The sequence below is a fragment of the Engystomops pustulosus genome, unplaced genomic scaffold (genome assembly GCF_040894005.1).
Source record: "Engystomops pustulosus unplaced genomic scaffold, aEngPut4.maternal MAT_SCAFFOLD_579, whole genome shotgun sequence".
Taxonomy (NCBI): Eukaryota; Metazoa; Chordata; class Amphibia; order Anura; family Leptodactylidae; genus Engystomops; species Engystomops pustulosus.
This window is the reverse complement of record NW_027285458.1, coordinates 1-18240: the sequence shown is the minus strand read 5'-3', so window position 1 is coordinate 18240 and position 18240 is coordinate 1. Positions and strand designations below refer to the sequence as shown.

At 46.9% G+C, this 18240-nt stretch overlaps 1 protein-coding gene across 1 annotated transcript in view; it reads right to left on the bottom strand.

The window, feature by feature from the left end:
* The window catches only part of LOC140111750 (uncharacterized), a 40654-nt gene extending 27975 nt beyond the window's left edge, over nucleotides 1-12679 (bottom strand). The window contains exons 1-6 of the mRNA XM_072132426.1: nucleotides 12502-12679; nucleotides 12228-12389; nucleotides 8244-8435; nucleotides 7970-8131; nucleotides 7762-7885; nucleotides 1476-3242 (exon numbers count right to left, since the gene is read on the bottom strand). Of these exons, the coding sequence (XP_071988527.1) occupies nucleotides 1476-3242; nucleotides 7762-7885; nucleotides 7970-8131; nucleotides 8244-8435; nucleotides 12228-12389; nucleotides 12502-12609 (2515 nt within the window). The 5' untranslated portion in view covers nucleotides 12610-12679. The remainder of the gene's footprint in view (nucleotides 1-1475; nucleotides 3243-7761; nucleotides 7886-7969; nucleotides 8132-8243; nucleotides 8436-12227; nucleotides 12390-12501) is intronic.
* Nucleotides 12680-18240: the final 5561 nt, after the last annotated feature.

The window sequence follows — 18240 nt, the reverse complement described above, 5'->3', positions numbered from 1 at the left end:
CATTGCGGCAACTTGTACGGCCAGATCCCTGTCCACGTGGCTGGAACAGTTGGGAGAACATCTCTCAGCAGGTGCCCCGAGTGAAGATATCATCACGTCATTACCATCATTATTGGAGAAGGCAGGAAACTACGTGGGTGATGCCTCAGCGAACCTCATAAAATTGTCAACAACAGCAGCTGCTTTATCAAATTCTACAAGAAGGTGCACATGGTGGAGAACTTGGTCGGGAGACACAGGCTCTAAAAATCAATCAGTAGGAATACCATGTGAAGGAGATCATCTGTTTGGATCACGTCTAGACCACATTCTAGAAACGGCTTCAGAAAAATAGCGTTTCCCCAAGGACAAACATTTTATAACCAAAGGAAGTCCTTCTGCTCCCAAAAGAAAGTTTTACATGAGACCAAGTGAAAAGAAGATACAAGATATCAGCCGTACAAAGGTAGAAACAAAAGCATCTTCTTTAACTCCTAGTGACCGATGGTCATTGGTGTCTGAATGTCCAGGTCATCCAGGTTCTGCTATGGACTTCTTTAAATCTCTGGAAAGCTTACATATCATAATATATATTTTTTTTAATCAGATAAATTTTTATTAGATTTTCTGAACACAAATAAACAGGTGGTCATGCTTTACAGCTTGGTCAATGGAACATACCACGTGTGAAGGGCTGTACAGTTATTACACAGTATATTCTTACTACATCAATCAGTTACAATAGAACCACATAGGAAATATTTTTCAGTATTGGACATTTGTTTTAATCGATCTGGAATGACCAACATAAAAAAAACCATGTGACCACCACCGCACTTACCTCCATTGCCCAACACTGGAGGTCTACGCCGATACCTGCCTCTACAGAACGGACTCATACAATAATAGTCATTGTTTAATGGAAACATCTACATCCGGGGCTGAGGGAACGCAGAATAATTGTAACAAGAAGCGGGAAAACTGGACACAGTCTCCATATACTATCAGGACACATTGAGCTGCCGTAACAATGACTCGTTATAAGACAGAAATGTCCCAATAACACGAGAGGCTGTGACTATAGTCTCAGGCTGAGACGTCACCATTATCCGGGGAGGCGGAGACTTCTCCCAGGGAATATGTCAGGTTTGTCCTGCTGCTCTTTTCTATAGATTTGTTATTATTCTTCTCCTTTAGGTTCTCAGATAATCCCTGAGATATGTATAAAACGTGACTGTATGTTATAGAGAGACCATGTATGTAACTCAGATCTGTGAGATAGAGAGGAGACGCCTGGTGCTGTGTGCATTGGTGATGGATGATACTGCACACAGGAGTCTGAATACTTTCCGTTTCCGCAGTAGATAAACTATATACAGCCAGCATCAGCAAAACCCGACCTAAGGAAAGATATCCAATCAGAGGGCTCCAAGCTGGTAACGTTTCTTACTTCTTACTTTATTAACATCACTTCTCCCATGTGTGAGTTCTCTGATGTCTAACAAGACCTGACTTCTCGCTAAAACTGTTTCCACATACAGGACAAGAAAATGGCTTCTCCCCTGTGTGAGTTCTCTGATGTTTAACAAGATTTGATTTCTGACTAAAACAATTTCCACATTCATTGCATGAAAATGGCTTCTCCCCTGTGTGAGTTCTCTGATGATTATGAAGATCTGATTTTTGGAGAAAACATTTTCCACATTCAGTACATGAAAATGGCTTCTCCCCTGTGTGAGTTTTCTGATGTGTAACAAGATTTGATTTGTAAATAAAACTTTTTCCACATTCCATACATACAAATGGCTTCTCCCCTGTGTGTATTTTCTGATGTTTAACAAGATATGAATTCTTAATAAAACTTTTTCCACATTCAGTGCATGAAAATGGCTTTTCCTCTAAATGAGTTTTATAATGTGTTGCAAGATATGACTTATCAATAAAACTCTTTCCACATTCTGTGCATGAAAATGGCTTCTCTCCTGTGTGAATTCTCTGATGATTAAGAAGATCTGATTTTTTGAGAAAACATTTACCACATTCAGTACATGAAAATGGCTTATTCCCTGTGTGACTTCTCTGATGATCAAGAAGAGCTGATTTTTTGAGAAAACATTTACCACATTCAGTACATGAAAATGGCTTCTCACCTGTGTGAATTCTCTCATGTGCAGTAAGAACTGACTTATAGCTAAAACGTTTTCCACATTCTGCACATGAAAATGGCTTCTCCCCTGTGTGAGTTCTCTGATGTTTAACCAGATCTCCTTTCCGGTAAAAACATTTCGCACATTCAGTACAAGAGAATGGCTTCTCCACTAAGTGATTACTATGATGTGTAACTAGAGCTGCTTTGCTGCTAAAACATTTTCCACATTTATTACATGGAAATGTCTTCTCTCCTGTGTGATTTTTCTGGTGACGAACAAGATATGATCTGTCAGTAAAACATTTTCCACATTCTGCACATGAAAATGGCTTCTCCCCTGTGTGAGTTCTCTGATGTCTAACCAGATCTCCTTTCTGGGAAAAACATTTCGCACATTCAGGACAGGAGAATGGCTGCTCTCCTGTGTGATTACTATAATGTATAACTAGAGATGCTTTGCTGCTAAAACATTTTCCACATTCATTACATGGAAATGGCTTCTCCCCTGTGTGAATTCTATGATGATTATCAAGAGCTGGTTTGCTGCAAAAAGATTTAAAACATTCAGTACATGAAAAAGGCTTCTCCCCTGTGTGAATTCTCTGGTGATTAAGAAGAGTCGATTTTTGGAGAAAACATTTACCACATTCAGTACATGAAAATGGCTTCTCTCCTGTGTGAATTCTCTCATGTACAGCAAGACCTGACTTATCTCTAAAAAGTTTTCCACATTCTGCACATGAAAATGGTTTCTCCCCTGTGTGAGTTCTCTGATGTGTAACAAGATTAGATTTCTGACTAAAACATTTTCCACATTCAGTACATGAAAATGGCTTCTCCCCTGTGTGAGTTCTCTGGTGTATAACAAGATCTGATCTAACAGTAAAACATTTTCCACATTCAGGACATGAGAGTGGCTGCTCTCCTGTGTGAGTTCTCTGGTGTATAACAAGATGAGATTTCTTGGTAAATCGCCTCTCACATTTCAGACATGAGAACTTCCTCTTTTCTCCAGGATTTCCCTCCTCTGAGGAAAGATGTGACTGATTATCTTCTACTTCACCACCAGGAGATGAGGGGGGACGTCCATAGAAACCTCTTGTACTTTCATCTCCTGAAAGATTTAGTGAAGAAATGAAAGTTGTGAGTTTCCTTTCTCCTAGTTACAAGCAGAAGTAAAGGGAAGGGTCAGTTATGGATAGAAAACTCCCAACATCTTGTATTGCTTCTATTGGCAGCCATCGTGTCTCCAGGTTGTGAGAAGTTTCCAGTAATGTGTCTGTCAGGGAAGTGAAGAGTTAATGTACACATAATATAGAAACGCTATCAAGGAGAAGTAAATCCTCCCCGGACACTGACTGATAAGAGACAAGAAGCTGCCGGTTACACGGTGTCTATCACCAGGAGGATCTATGCCCCTAGTCACATGTGTAGTAAGATTTGGGCACAGAGCCCCTGTGATGGGCGTTTTGTATAATAAGGTTTGATGACTGAACTGGAACCAGATGACCCCTAGAAGTGCAGGATGTTTCATCACTTGGGGTCAATCAGCCTCCCGTCTTCAGTAACGGCTTTTCCCAGGATTTCTTGGCTGATAATCCTGCACGTGGGAGTCTCCGGCTCCTTATTGACCTCCAGAGCCAATAATGAGGTCAGTCCCCACTGATTAGTAAGACAGGGGCCTCTGTGATCTGGCCTTACACTGTCTCACCCTCCCCCTGATGGTTTCTCTACTGTCTTTTATAAGCTCTGTCCCCTTTCCTAACAAAAGTATTTAATTCCGTTTCCCATGCGGCAGCCTTCCATCCCCAATCTCTAGAAGCCAATAATAGCGTCCTCCAAAATACAGATAAAGATCCCTCACAACCAGCGAGTTACAGGACCATTTCCGTACTAAATATCGACCTAACACTCTACTCTAAGATCCCCACCTCCCGAATGTGGTTCACGTGGGTCAGGTGGGCTCCGTCCGGGACAGGGAGGCCAAAGATAATCTGACGAAATGGGGACGTTCCTTTTGATGGCTCATTCTCAAAAAAGGTCTATGCCCTTAAGCCTCCTGTCAATAGATGCCGAAAAGGCATTTGACAGGGTACATTGGGGTTTTATGTCAGCAGCTCTAACCCAATTGGGGATAGGCCCCAAGTTCCTAGGGAGGGTCATGGCCCTTTATGATCACCCGAGGGCTAGAATCAGGGCAAACGAGTTCTTCTCTAACCCCATTCAAATCAACAATGGAGCTCGCCAGGGGTGCCCTCTTTTGCCCCTTCTATATAAAGTGGTGATGGAGCACTTGGCGACTGCAATCAGGAATAACCCAAACATACATGGGGTAGGTGGGCCAGAGGCATTATAAGACGGCATTGTACGCAGACGACTTGTTATTATATATCTCTCAGCCCAGAATTTCCCTTCCTGCACTTCTCAAGAGTTTGAATCCTACGGCCAGCTAAGCAATTTCAAAATCACCTACAACAAATCGGAGGCATTAAATGTCTCCCTCCGCACAGAGGAAGTCCAATCTCTTAAAGAGCACTTCCCTTTCCGATGCTGTGCCACCTCAATCAAATACCTAGGAATCCAGGTACCCTCCGACTTAACTAAACTGTATAGCCTCAACTATGTGTCTTTACTGGAGCGCACCAATAAAGACCTAGCCTCATATAACAAAAAGGGACTCTCATGGTTCGGCCGGATAAAAGTCATAAGGATGGATGTACTGCCCCGTTTTCTAGACACGTTTCAGGGAGTTCCACTCACTCCCCCAACCGCATTTTTTAAATCTATCAGGACGATGATATTACGTTTCACATGGGGCTCGGCCCGCCCCCGGAATGGATGGAAATACTTGATACGCCCCAAATCCGCAGGGGGGCGATGGACTCCCCGACTTTAAGCTCTACCACCAAGCTGCCATTATAGTCCGTCTTCTGGACTGGCATTACCATTTGTCTTCCAAGCAGTGGGTTCGTCTGGAGCAATACAGTTCCACGATACCTATTCATTTACTCCTGTGGGTCTCAGCACAGGGTGTAGAAACCGACCCACAGACTATGTTCTTGGCCTCGACCTTGAAACTGTGGAGATCTCTCATCCAACGCTCTGTTCTATCCAGACCATTCAGCCCTCTTACACCACTCTTTAGGAATCCAGACTTCCCCCCGGCTTTCCTCAGGGCTACCTTCCTGGGACGCTCTGTACACGAGGACCTACGCATGCAAGATATTGTGGGTGAAGCTCCGATCCCATCTCTGCAGGAGCTAACAGTTCTTTCTGCCTCTGCCAAACTCTCTTGGCTCGAAGCCTCTCAACTGGGATCTTTCCTTAAACGACCAGGTCCAAATGCGGCATACAATACACCTATTCGGCCCTTCAAGAATCTCTTCTGCTCAGCATCCCCCCCAGAACACTGTATCTCCCAAATATATAGCATCTTAATAAAAGAGTCTGACACATCAGCCTTACCTTTCCTCACTGGTTGGGAGAAGGACTTGGGAACCTCCATCTCTCCAGAGGATTGGGATAAGTCATTTATGTACACCCATAAACTTTCAGTGACATGCTCCTCCCAGGAGAGGAATTACAAGATTCTCGCAAGATGGTATAAAGTTCCCACCTTGCTACACTCGATCTATCCCTCGATCCTGGGCACGTGCTGGAGATGTGGATTAGACAAGGGAGACATGTTTCATATATGGTGGACATGTCAGGACATTTTAGGCTTCTGGGACCAAATTTTCAAAGCTACAAATGACCTCACTAGCACAGAGGCCCCCAAGACTCCAGAGATGGCTTTTCTATCGATCCTTCCAGGGACCATTAAGAAACAAAAAAATAGCTTGTTGAGGTTCTCCCTCATTGCAGCCCGGTCCTTCATTGCTAGAAAGTGGCGCTCCCCAATAACTCCTTCCAGCTCAATCGCATGGAGGAGATCATTGCTGACACCTCTGGAACCACAGAGAAATTCTTAAAAAAATTCTTTAAAACTTAAAAGCCGTGTATAGTCTTCCGGGACACACAGCATTTTAAGGATATACTGACTCGGACCCCGGGTGATGGGAGCTCAAATCCCCTGACAGGCTTCTAGATGGGACTCTCTGGCCTTGTCGCTACCCCCATCACATAGAGCCTCCTCTGTTCCCTTCCCCCAGCCACCCTCCTGCTCTCCCCCCCCATACCTCCATATGTCTTTCCATCACCTGTCTTTGTGTATGAATGTTATTCTATGTCCTGTCTATTGCTCATTGAACGGAATGTCTCTGATTTTTTATGCCATCACACTAAGACTATCCCCCCACCCCTGTTGGGGATTGGCTTCAAATGTTCTTATACTGGAAGTTGGAGAAGGTAAATACGTCTGTATATCATGCGGTTGGTATATATCACAATCTACTGCCTTTTCTACAATTAGTGATAGCATCACATTTTCCCCCATTATCAATGGAGACGGACAAGGACACTTCCATACATGTCATAACCTCATGGACTCTGTGAGCTTCTATTCGACCCTTTTCGGACACCCCCCCCCCCCTACATTGTTGCATTGTTGTTATGGTTATTTTATTTTGTAAAATCTGTTTGAAAATGTTTAATAAAAATGATTGAACATAATTTTAATAGTTGATTTTTAGAAGGAAGGCAGTCGTGGATAAGAAAATAAGAAGATCACCGCCTGGTGCCTGGATCGATGAGTAAGTGTCACTGGTTTATAACGCTTCATTTTGTTGGTAGAATTTGCTTGTCTTAGGAGTATTTCCATCATGGTTACTTTACACTACTAGTTTTAGACCTATTTGCGTCATTGTTACCTTACAGCACAGGTCTTAGCTGTTTTTGCATCCGGGTTCTGTTCTGTATATACGGCTGTATTCTGGCCATAAATACGGGACGTATTGCAACCGTATAGCAACGTATTGCACTGTATCCGTACCGTAGACTTTCATTTTTATTTATTTCTTGGGTTGGACTTGCCTAAAGCCGTAGCTCCCTCTGAGACACTTGTGAGTGTTTTTAAAAAATACTTTTTCATTTTCAATACACGGAATCGAGCTGCCCCCAAGCCTAAAAAGGCCGGGCCCCGGCACATGGCAAACAGTTCATCAACTTCCAAGGAGTAATCTTCGTCATGATAAAGCTCTGTTGAAACTGCAGAAACTTCCACCTCACCCCATTTAAAACAACAAAGCCAAAAAGCCACAGCCACTGGTCCACAAAATGCGGCAAAAGTCTAAGCAATCTTAGCACCTCATGTATGACCAGGCACCTGCAGAGTAACCATGAGCTGAGGCCGGTCCTCACATGGTTCACAGGGTGGGTTGCTGGACCAGTGGTCAGGTACTGGGGACACTTTTGGACAATCGTTTGAATCTTCAGGACTGGGACATCTCTCTGGGGAATTTCTCTGAATGGATCCACCTCCACCTGCGCCCCCCTTAAAGCCCCCCCATACCCGCTGGTGTGAAGGGGAAATTAATTGTAAATATTAGTGATACGCCACCATTTGTGATTATTTCAGGGATTCTACGCCAGTGTTTTGGATCAGAAGCCCCATTGTCTATATGTGATGATGAGATGATGGAGGAGGTGACCTCACACCTGCTCTGTCCTCTATAATCAGGAAGGTCTCCTCTTACCTGGTGATGTGAGGGGCTGGTGGTCCTCCATCATGATGTCCTTGTACTGGTCCTTGTGTCCTTCTATATACTCCCACTCCTCCATGGAGAAATAGACAGTGACGTCCTGACACCTTATAGGAACCTGACACCCACAATGACACAGTCATCACCCAGACCCCTCCCTTGTGTTATTGTACAATGTCCCAGCATTCCCGGCAGCGCTCACCTCTCCGCTCAGCAGCTCAGTGATCCTGGAGGTAAGTTCTAGGATCTTCTGCTCATGTATCAGTGAATGAGGTGGAGGCTCGGTGATGGGGCTCTGGGTCCATCCTCCTGACACACGGGGGGTCACACACTCACCAGACGACTTCTTCACTACTGTGTAATCCTGTGTATGGGGAGACACTGATCACTACATAGATCCTAAGAATCCTTCACCTCTCCAGTCATTTCCCGCTGTTATTCCTAGAGATAAGAGCCGTGTCCTGGGAGACTCTCACCTCTCCGGTTATCAAGGAGATCATCTCCAGGGTGAAATCTTGGATCATTGAATCCTTCTGGTTCCTGTCCTTGTACATCGTTTGTGGGCCATTCTCCATCATGATGTCCTTGTACTGGTCCTTGTGTCTTTCTATATACTCCCACTCCTCCATGGAGAAATAGACAGCGACATCCTGACACCTTATAGGAACCTGTGGTAAAAACACAAAATATGGCCATGACTTATTGTTTGAAGTTCTCCTTCCTTTGGTAATTGCAAGCAGAATGAATAGGGACAGATGTCTATAACTCAACTTGGCAAAGAATCCTGCACAGCCGGGGCCGACCCAGTCACATACACTACATCAAAAGAATCAGATAAGGTCACACCTCACAAATAGTCTGCATGTATGTAACACCCTATCCAGGATGAAAGAGAGCAGTATGCTGAGCAGTATGTGGGGGGAGCCTGTCATCCTTGCAAATTTAGAGTAAATAGGACTCCAACAACCCCACTAAATTACCGCACACCTTTAGTTCTTGCCTGATATGGATAAGGTAATGATGTGCTTATACAATTGGATGCAATTGCACTATTGTTCCCTCCTACTCTCAAAAGTTATGGAGTTTAATTTAAAAAAACTTTTCCAAAAAAGGTAACCCACTGAGGGGAAGGGTAGCAGAATAACACCCTCCTCTTATCACAGTCAGGGGGTCGGAGTACAAACCCAGCGGGTTAAAATTAGAAAGATCATGAAGCCCCCTTGGTCAGTCTTTGGAGGAGCCATAGTTTTCAATTGGACAGGCTAAAGTTCTTCTGCTGAACCTCCTGGTCAGATAGATCTTTCATCCCGGTAGTAAAGTCTATTTATTTAATTCAATTTTATTTTACAACTGTTTGTCTTTTTTTTCCTGAGAATTGTATTTTTCTTTTGTCTGCATTGCACATCCATGTATTAAATTTTGAAAACTTAATACACTTAATAGGTCTTTGCTTGTAGCCTTAAAGAACTTAAAGGACATCTACCATCAGATTACCGAAGCGCAAATGATTATTACTTGCCTCTCTGTCCCATACCCAAGTGTAGCAAGCTTTATTTCTTATGCCGTTGCATTCTTGAAGAGTCGGGCCTAGTCCGCAAGCAGGAGCGGATCCAGGAACCGGAGCCATCAGGAGCCGGGACAGGTAAGTAGTGACCGGGGGAGCTGGGCACCGGCAGCGCAGTGTGGGAGGCTGCGGAGTCTCTGGAGCAGCTCTGGGAAGCTGCAGAGTCTCTGGAGCAGCTCTGGGAAGCTGCAGAGTCTCTGGAGCAGCTCTGGGAAGCTGCAGAGTCTCTGGAGCAGCTCTGGGAAGCTGCAGAGTCTCTGGAGCAGCTCTGGGAAGCTGCAGAGTCTCTGGAGCAGCTCTGGGAAGCTGCAGAGTCTCTGGAGCAGCTCTGGGAAGCTGCAGAGGCTCTGGAGCAGCTCTGGGAAGCTGCAGAGGCTCTGGAGCAGCTCTGGGAAGCTGCAGAGTCTCTGGGGCAGCTCTGGGAAGCTGCAGAGTCTCTGGAGCAGCTCTGGGAAGCTGCAGAGTCTCTGGAGCAGCTCTGGGAAGCTGCAGAGTCTCTGGAGCAGCTCTGGGAAGCTGCAGAGTCTCTGGAGCAGCTCTGGGAAGCTGCAGAGTCTCTGGAGCAGCTCTGGGAGGCTGCGTAGTCTCTGGAGCAGCCCTGGGAAGCTGCGAAGGCTGAGGCACCGCTGGAACAGCTCTGGGAAGCTGCGGAGGTTGAGGTGCTGCTGCAGCAGCTCTGGGAAGCTGCGGAGTCACTGGAGCAGCTGTGGGAAGCTGCAGAGGCAGAGTCACGACTATCCCATAGAGGAGTAGCCCAGTCCTGCGCCTCTCCAGTGAGCAATGAAAAAGCACATGCCAACTTAGTGCGTTCAGGGGTGGGGTGGGAGGACACCAGTTTGATGTACAACGAGCATTGGACAACAAAACTCCTGCAAAAATTGGGGTTGCCATCAAATTTGTTAGGCATCAAAAAATCTGATCCAGTGTCTGCTGCCGAAAAACATGGTTGGGAGACAATCATCCGAAGAGTGGCAGCGAGTTTGTCCAAGAGTTCTTTTTGGACAGCAATCCCTTGGGAGTGTTGGGCGACAGTGTAGGGAGGTCACCCAGTAGCAGGTATGGATCCTTGGGATTGTCTATGGCTTTTGCAGAGATCATGACCTTGGCGGAGTCCATGGCCGGATCTTACTGTCACAGTCTATGGGAAATAGTCACTTGGGACTAAAGTCTTGTGGACTCCCTGAACCACCGCGGGAGGCAGGGGATGCTGGGAGTCGCCAGGCTATATAGCCGAGCTGGAAATGCCAGTGCCAATAAGGAGGACGCCCCCTAGAGAGTGGGGGCGCATGCGGCCTAGTCTGCGAGCAGGAGCGGGACCGGAGCCAGAGCCATAAGGAGCCGGGACAGGTAAGTAGTGACCCGGGGGAGCTGGGTATCGACAGCGCAGTGGGACACAGGTGCCCCCGTGATCCGAGACATGGATCGCGGGGTCACCCGTGACAGTCCTACTAGAGATGTTTATGATCTGGGAGGGTGTGTTTTTTGTGTGGCATTCTGACTCTGCAGGGGGTAATTGTTCTCTAAAAAAGGTTGTGGGGTTGTCAACCTTGTTCCTCCGTTCCCCCTTCCTCTACCCCATCCTGCCCCATCCTCTGGTGCCAAGTCCCCTGGATGATCCGGGTTTACCCTCTGTGTCAGAGGTTTCTGCCTCAGTTGAGGAGTAATCTGTCTCAGTCTCCCTAAGTACTTGTCTTGTGTTAAGGATGGTATATGCACGGTTTTCTCTAAAATCCTGAAGATCCCTAGAGAATTGTCTATGTTTTCGCTCCTTCAAATGGAATTGGAACTTCTCGAGTGCATTCTGTAATTGTAGTTCTTTGGTGTTAAAATCTGTCTCACAGTTAAATTTACGTACTATATCAATTTGTTCTTTTTTCCAGTGTGTCAAGATTCCTCCTTTCCTCCTCCGGCAGTATTTGCATGAATTGTAAGGAGCTTGCAGTAGCTTCCTGCTCCCATTTACTTATCAGGTTACTGATTTTAAACCTATTTGCTGGGGTTAGGGTGATCCTGAGACCTCTTGGAAACGCATCAGGGATGGGGATGCATCAAGGCAGCCCAGCAGGCACTATTGGTCATCATTCAACCAGCATCGCACGTCAGAACTGGTACTGGAGTGGTCATGGAGAGTGGTCCTCAGGAATAATGCACCAGCCTAGTAGTAGATGCTGGGATGGAGCTGTGTCCAATCGTGGAAGCTGCAGTTCTGAGTCTCCTGATTCTGGTCCTGGGATAAAGTTCTGTGTGCAGCACTAATGGTGTACTACACGCTGTCTCTCTCTTCACTCACTGTGTCTGGTAAGAAGATATGTTCTCTAGGGAGAGCTAGGGCCTAAGACCTTGTGGTCTGGACCTTGTGCTCAAAAGCAAGACCTTCCAGAAAGACCTGTGTAAAAATACCTTTAGCCCCTCCCTGTCCAGGGGTTTTATTATCCTGGTGAGGTGGTGACTAAGCCTCCAGTGTATGGTGAAATACAATTGGTTAGAATTCACATCCACAGCTGCTAATTACCTGAGTGTTTCTGTATTATCCCGTAAAGAGTTGATCAGAGTCACTAGATGGGTACTGACAGATAAAGGGTCTTATTTGCAAACACTCCGCTGCCCACACATTGGCAGGGGTGTTGCACCATCTTATTATAATGTAATAATAATAGTACAGGTGGTGGCAGGGAGAATCAGAGGGAGAGCCAGGGCTAAGAGAGGAGAATTTAGCGTAAAGGTGGGTGGGTCTTTATGTACTAAATTGTGAGACTCTCTACTGTAAGTGCACCCTGTGAGGTGACCTGAGAGTGGGGGGTTTGTCACAGAACCTGACACCCACAATGACACAGTCATCACCCAGACCCCTCCTTGTGTTATTGTACAATGTCCCAGCATTCCCGGCAGCGCTCACCTCTCCGCTCAGCAGCTCAGTGATCCTGGAGGTAAGTTCTAGGATCTTCTGCTCATGTATCAGTGAATGAGGTGGAGGCTCGGTGATGGGGCTCTGGGTCCATCCTCCTGACACACGGGGGGTCACACACTCACCAGACGACTTCTTCACTACTGTGTAATCCTGTGTATGGGGAGACACTGATCACTACATAGATCCTAAGAATCCTTCACCTCTCCAGTCATTTCCCGCTGTTATTCCTAGAGATAAGAGCCGTGTCCTGGGAGACTCTCACCTCTCCGGTTATCAAGGAGATCATCTCCAGGGTGAGCTCCAGGATCCTGGCCGCCATCTGCTCTCTGTCCTTCTCCATCTGTGGTTGGTCACTGATGGAAAGGATCATCGTCTTTCAAACACAATTTCAGCTGTAGGAATCCTTTATTTAGAGTATCTGATGGAAAAGGAGGAGGATGTGGAGAATAAATTTGCAAACATTAAAATAAAATCTTTTATAATTTGAAATGTTCCTCTGATACTTGAATCAATGGCTTCTACATATTTAATACACAGATGTTCTTGATTCCGAGAGCCCAGGAACAGAAATGCCTCTGCCTGCGCCTCTCTATGAATTATTGGGGCACATTTACTTACCCGGTCCAGTCGCGATCCAGCGGCGCGTTCTCTGCTCTGGATTCGGGTCCGGCCGGGATTTATGAATGTAGTTCTTCCGCTGTCCACCAGGTGGCGCTGCTGCGCTGAAAGTCATCTCATCGCGCCGGAATGCACCACCTCGGACCAGGTGAAGGTAAGCGCTCCCCAAGCGACACTTTTTCGGTTTTTAAATGCGGCGGTTTTTCCGAATACGACGGGTTTTCGTTCGGCCACGCCCCCCGATTTCCGTCGCGCGCATGCCGGCGCCGATGCGCCACAATCCGATCGCGTGCGCCACAATCCCTGGGCAATTCAGGTACAATCGGCGCAAATCGGAAATATTCGGGTAACACGTCGGGAAAACGCGAATCGGGCCCTTAGTAAATGACCCCCAATATCTTTTTATAATTTATTTAAAGAGTAGCATTAATTCCATTGTGCTGTAAATTCACATACATTTAATTAAGACAGAAAAAGACTACAGAGATGAGGAAACAAGTGGAAGGAGGACCCTGCTAGTGGGAGGGCAGTTGGAGACACGAGGTAAGAGATTTCATTGAATTTATGTGACTGTAACAAACCTGTCCAGCAACAGCGCAACTGCAAATCGACTTGGCGCTAGCTGTCAGACTGAGTAAGTGGTGGAAACTCAACCTGTAACATCTCGGAGGGCTATGGCCCCGCCTGCAGTAGATAAGCTGCCCTGACAAGGGCGAACCCGCTATCAGGAACCTAACTTACAGTCCCTGAGTGACCCTACAAGGTGACAGGGGAGACTTACTTCATCTGGCAGCTGCTGGATGGTGGAGCGGACAGATAACAGGAATTTGGATATAGACCAGTGTTCACACTGGTAAGCAGAAAACCGACACAAGACAAACAACAGGTACAGATAGACAAGCGAAGTTGGACAGAACCGTGTCAAAACCAAGATGGCAGCAAAGGTACAGAATCTTCTAGCAAATCGAATGGTTTGTAAGTGTAGAAGAGGTTTAATACACAGAATAGCAAACAACAAAATAGCAGAAGTAGTTGAAAGCAGAGATCAGACAGAATAACCTGCAAAGTCTGATGGAACTAGGCAGGTGTATAAGGCAGTTCCTGGACGTCTCCAGCAGCAGACTGGAGTAGGTGTCCATCAGGCGAGTAACCTTTGCTGGACCAAGCTGCACTGCAGAGAACAGGGTGTGGCTCAATAAATCCAAACACAGGAGAAACCTAGGCCACAGTTCACACACAACAAACAAAAAAAATTAACGCCACTTATACTGCCAAATGCTGATAGATGGATGTTTTGGCACGGACGTTACAGTGACATATTCAAACTTTTATTCAATTGAATAATATTAAAAATAATTTCCTGTGTGAAGATAATTTCCCATAAATGTAGTCATACTGTCACATTGGAAACAAGATAACTGTCCTTGGATACAACCACCTCCACACTCTGTGGTGGTGGCAGTGGTGGCCACAAATGTTATATTGAGGCCTCTCAGACAACCTTAATTCAATGATTATTACTATGGGGAGACATGCAGCATCTCCTGGCCATTTCATATGTCAGTTGTACAATCTCTCCAGAAGAGGTGGTTGGATCCAAGGATAACTATCTCTTGACTAAGGGAAGACATGGCTACATTACCTTCACACTAGCACAATTTTTTAAAAACATCCAATTGAAGAAATGCACATATATGGTAGAGGAATTGAATTAAATGTGAATGTCCCCTTTAAGTGATATATTTACAGTAATCATATTATCATGATTGTGATACGCTTAGTAAGGTAGAGCATAAAAACATATTTATTGGAATACAACCTTATAACTATAACCAAAAAAGTGTAATGATGCAAAAACAAAAATCTACTGAATAATATTTGTTTAGGGTGTCAATGAATTTGTTCTTAGAAATATAATCGCCCTATCAGATCCTCATTCATAGACCTCATTATTTTATATCTGGAGAACACTGTACACTGGATCTCTGTACACCGCATCTCTGTACACCGTGTCTCTGTACACTGTATCTCTGTACACTGTACATGGGAGGGTAGAGGGAAACACAAGGTGAGGGCTAACACTGTATATGGGAGGGTAGATGGAAACGTGAGGTGAGGGCTCACACTGTACATGGAAGGGTAGATGGAGACACAAGGTGAGGGCTCACACTGTACATGGGAGGGTAGATGGAGACACAAGGTGAGGGCTCACACTGTACATGGAAGGATAGATGGAGACACAAGGTGAGGGCTCACACTGTACATGGGAGGGTAGATGGAAACGTGAGGTGAGGGCTAACACTGTACATGGAAGGATAGATGGAAACGTGAGGTGAGGGCTCACACTGTACATGGGAGGGTAGGTGGAGACACAAGGTGAGGGCTCACACTGTACATGGGAAGGTAGATGGAAACGTGAGGTGAGGGCTCACACTGTACATGGGAGGGTAGATGGAAACACGAGGTGAGGGCTCACACTGTACATGGGAGGGTAGATGGAAACGTGAGGTGAGGGCTCACACTGTACATGGGAGGGTAGATGGAGACACAAGGTGAGGGCTCACACTGTACATGGGAGGGTAGATGGAGACACAAGGTGAGGGCTCACACTGTACATGGGAGGGTAGATGGAAACGTGAGGTGAGGGCTCACACTGTACATGGGAGGGTAGATGGAAACGTGAGGTGAGGGCTCACCCTGTACATGGGAGGGTAGATGGAAACGTGAGGTGAGGGCTCACACTGTACATGGAAGGATAGATGGAAACACAAGGTGAGGGCTCACACTGTACATGGGAGGGTAGATGGAGACACAAGGTGAGGGATCACACTGTACATGGGAGGGTAGATGGAAACGTGAGGTGAGGGCTCACACTGTACATGGGAGGGTAGATGGAAACGTGAGGTGAGGGCTCACACTGTACATGGGAGGGTAGATGGAAACGTGAGGTGAGGGCTAACACTGCACATGGGAGGGTAGATGGAGACACAAGGTGAGGGCTCACACTGTACATGGGAGGGTAGATGGAGACACAAGGTGAGGGCTCACACTGTACATGGGAGAGTAGATGGAGAAACAAGGTGAGGGCTCACACTGTACATGGGAGGGTAGATGGAAACGTGAGGTGAGGGCTCACACTGTATATGGGAAGGTATATAGAAACGTGAGGCGAGGGCTCACACAGTACATGGGAGAGTAGATGGAGACACAAGGTGAGGGCTCACATTGTACATGGGAGGGTAGATGGAGAAACAAGGTGAGGGCTCACACTGTACATGGGAGGAGAGATGGAAACACGAGGTGAGGGCTCACACTGTACATGGGAGGAGAGATGGAAACACGAGGTGAGGGCTCACCCTGTACATGGGAGGGTAGATGGAAACACAAGGTGAGGGCTCACACTGTACAAGGGAGGGTAGATGGAAACGTGAGGTGAGGGCTCACCCTGTACATGGGAGGGCAGATGGAGACACAAGGTGAGGGCTCACACTGTACATGGGAGAATAGATGGAAATGTGAGGTGAGGGCTCACACTGTACATGGGAGGGTAGATGGAGACACAAGGTGAGGGCTCACACTGTATATGGGAGGGTAGATGGAGACACAAGGTGAGGGCTCACACTGTACATGGGAGGGTAGATGGAGACACAAGGTGAGGGCTCACACTTTACATGGGAGGGTAGATGGAGAAACAAGGTAAGGGCTCACACAGTACATGGGAGGGTAGATGGAGACACAAGGTGAGGGCTCACACTGTATATGGGAGAGTAGATGGAAACACAAGGTGAGGGCTCACACTGTACATGGGAGAGTAGATGGAGACACAAGGTGAGGGCTCACACTGTACATGGGAGGGTAGATGGAGACACAAGGTGAGGGCTCACACTGTATATGGGAGAGTAGATGGAAACACAAGGTGAGGGCTCACACTGTACATGGGAGAGTAGATAGAAACGTGAGGCGAGGGCTCACACTGTACATGGGAGGGTAGATGGAGACACAAGGTGAGGGCTCACACTGTACCAGGGAGGGTAGATGGAAACATGAGGTGAGGGCTCACACTGTACATGGGAGGGTAGATGGAAACACGAGGTGAGGGCTCACACTGTACATGGGAGGGTAGATGGAAAAAAAAGGTGAGGGCTCACACTGTACATGGGAGGGTAGATGGAAATTTGAGGTGAGGGCTCACACTGTATATGGGAGGGTAGATGGAAACACAAGGTGAGGGCTCACACTGTACCAGGGAGGGTAGATGGAAACGTGAGGCGAGGGCTCACACAGTACATGGGAGGATAGATGGAGACACAAGGTGAGGGCTCACACTGTATATGGGAGAGTAGATGGAAACACAAGGTGAGGGCTCACACTGTACATGGGAGGGTAGATGGAAACGTGAGGCGAGGGCTCACACAGTACCTGGGAGGGTAGATGGAGACACAAGGTGAGGGCTCACACTGTATATGGGAGGGTAGATGGAAACACTAGGTGAGGGATCACACTGTACATGGGAGGGTAGATGGAGAAACAAGGTGAGGGCTCACACTGTATTAGGGAGAGTAGATGGAAACACAAGGTGAGGGCTCACACTGTACATGGGAGAGTAGATAGAAACGTGAGGCGAGGGCTCACACAGTACATGGGAGGGTAGATGGAGACACAAGGTGAGGGCTCACACTGTACCAGGGAGGGTAGATGGAAACGTGAGGTGAGGGCTCACACTGTACATGGGAGGGTAGATGGAAACACGAGGTGAGGGCTCACACTGTACATGGGAGGGTAGATGGAAACGTGAGGTGAGGGCTCACACTGTACATGGGAGGGTAGATGGAGACACAAGGTGAGGGCTCACACTGTACATGGGAGAAGAGATGGAAACACGAGGTGAGAGCTCACACTGTATATGGGAGGGTAGATGGAAACGTGAGGTGAGGGCTCACACTGTACATGGGAGGGTAGATGGAGACACAAGGTGAGGGCTCACAATGTACATGGGAGGGTAGGTGGAGACACAAGGTGAGGGCTCACACTGTACATGGGAGGGTAGATAGAAACGTGAGGTGAGGGCTCACACTGTACATGGGAGGGTAGATGGAGACACAAGGTGAGGGCTCACACTGTACATGGAAGGATAGATGGAGACACAAGGTGAGGGCTCACAATGTACATGGAAGGGTAGGTGGAGACACAAGGTGAGGGCTCACACTGTACATGGGAGGGTAGATAGAAACGTGAGGTGAGGGCTCACACTGTACATGGGAGGGTAGATGGAAACACCAGGTGAGGGCTCACGCTGTACATGGGAGGGTAGATGGAAACGTGAGGTGAGGGCTCACACTGTACATGGGAGGGTAGATGGAGACACAAGGTGAGGGATCACACT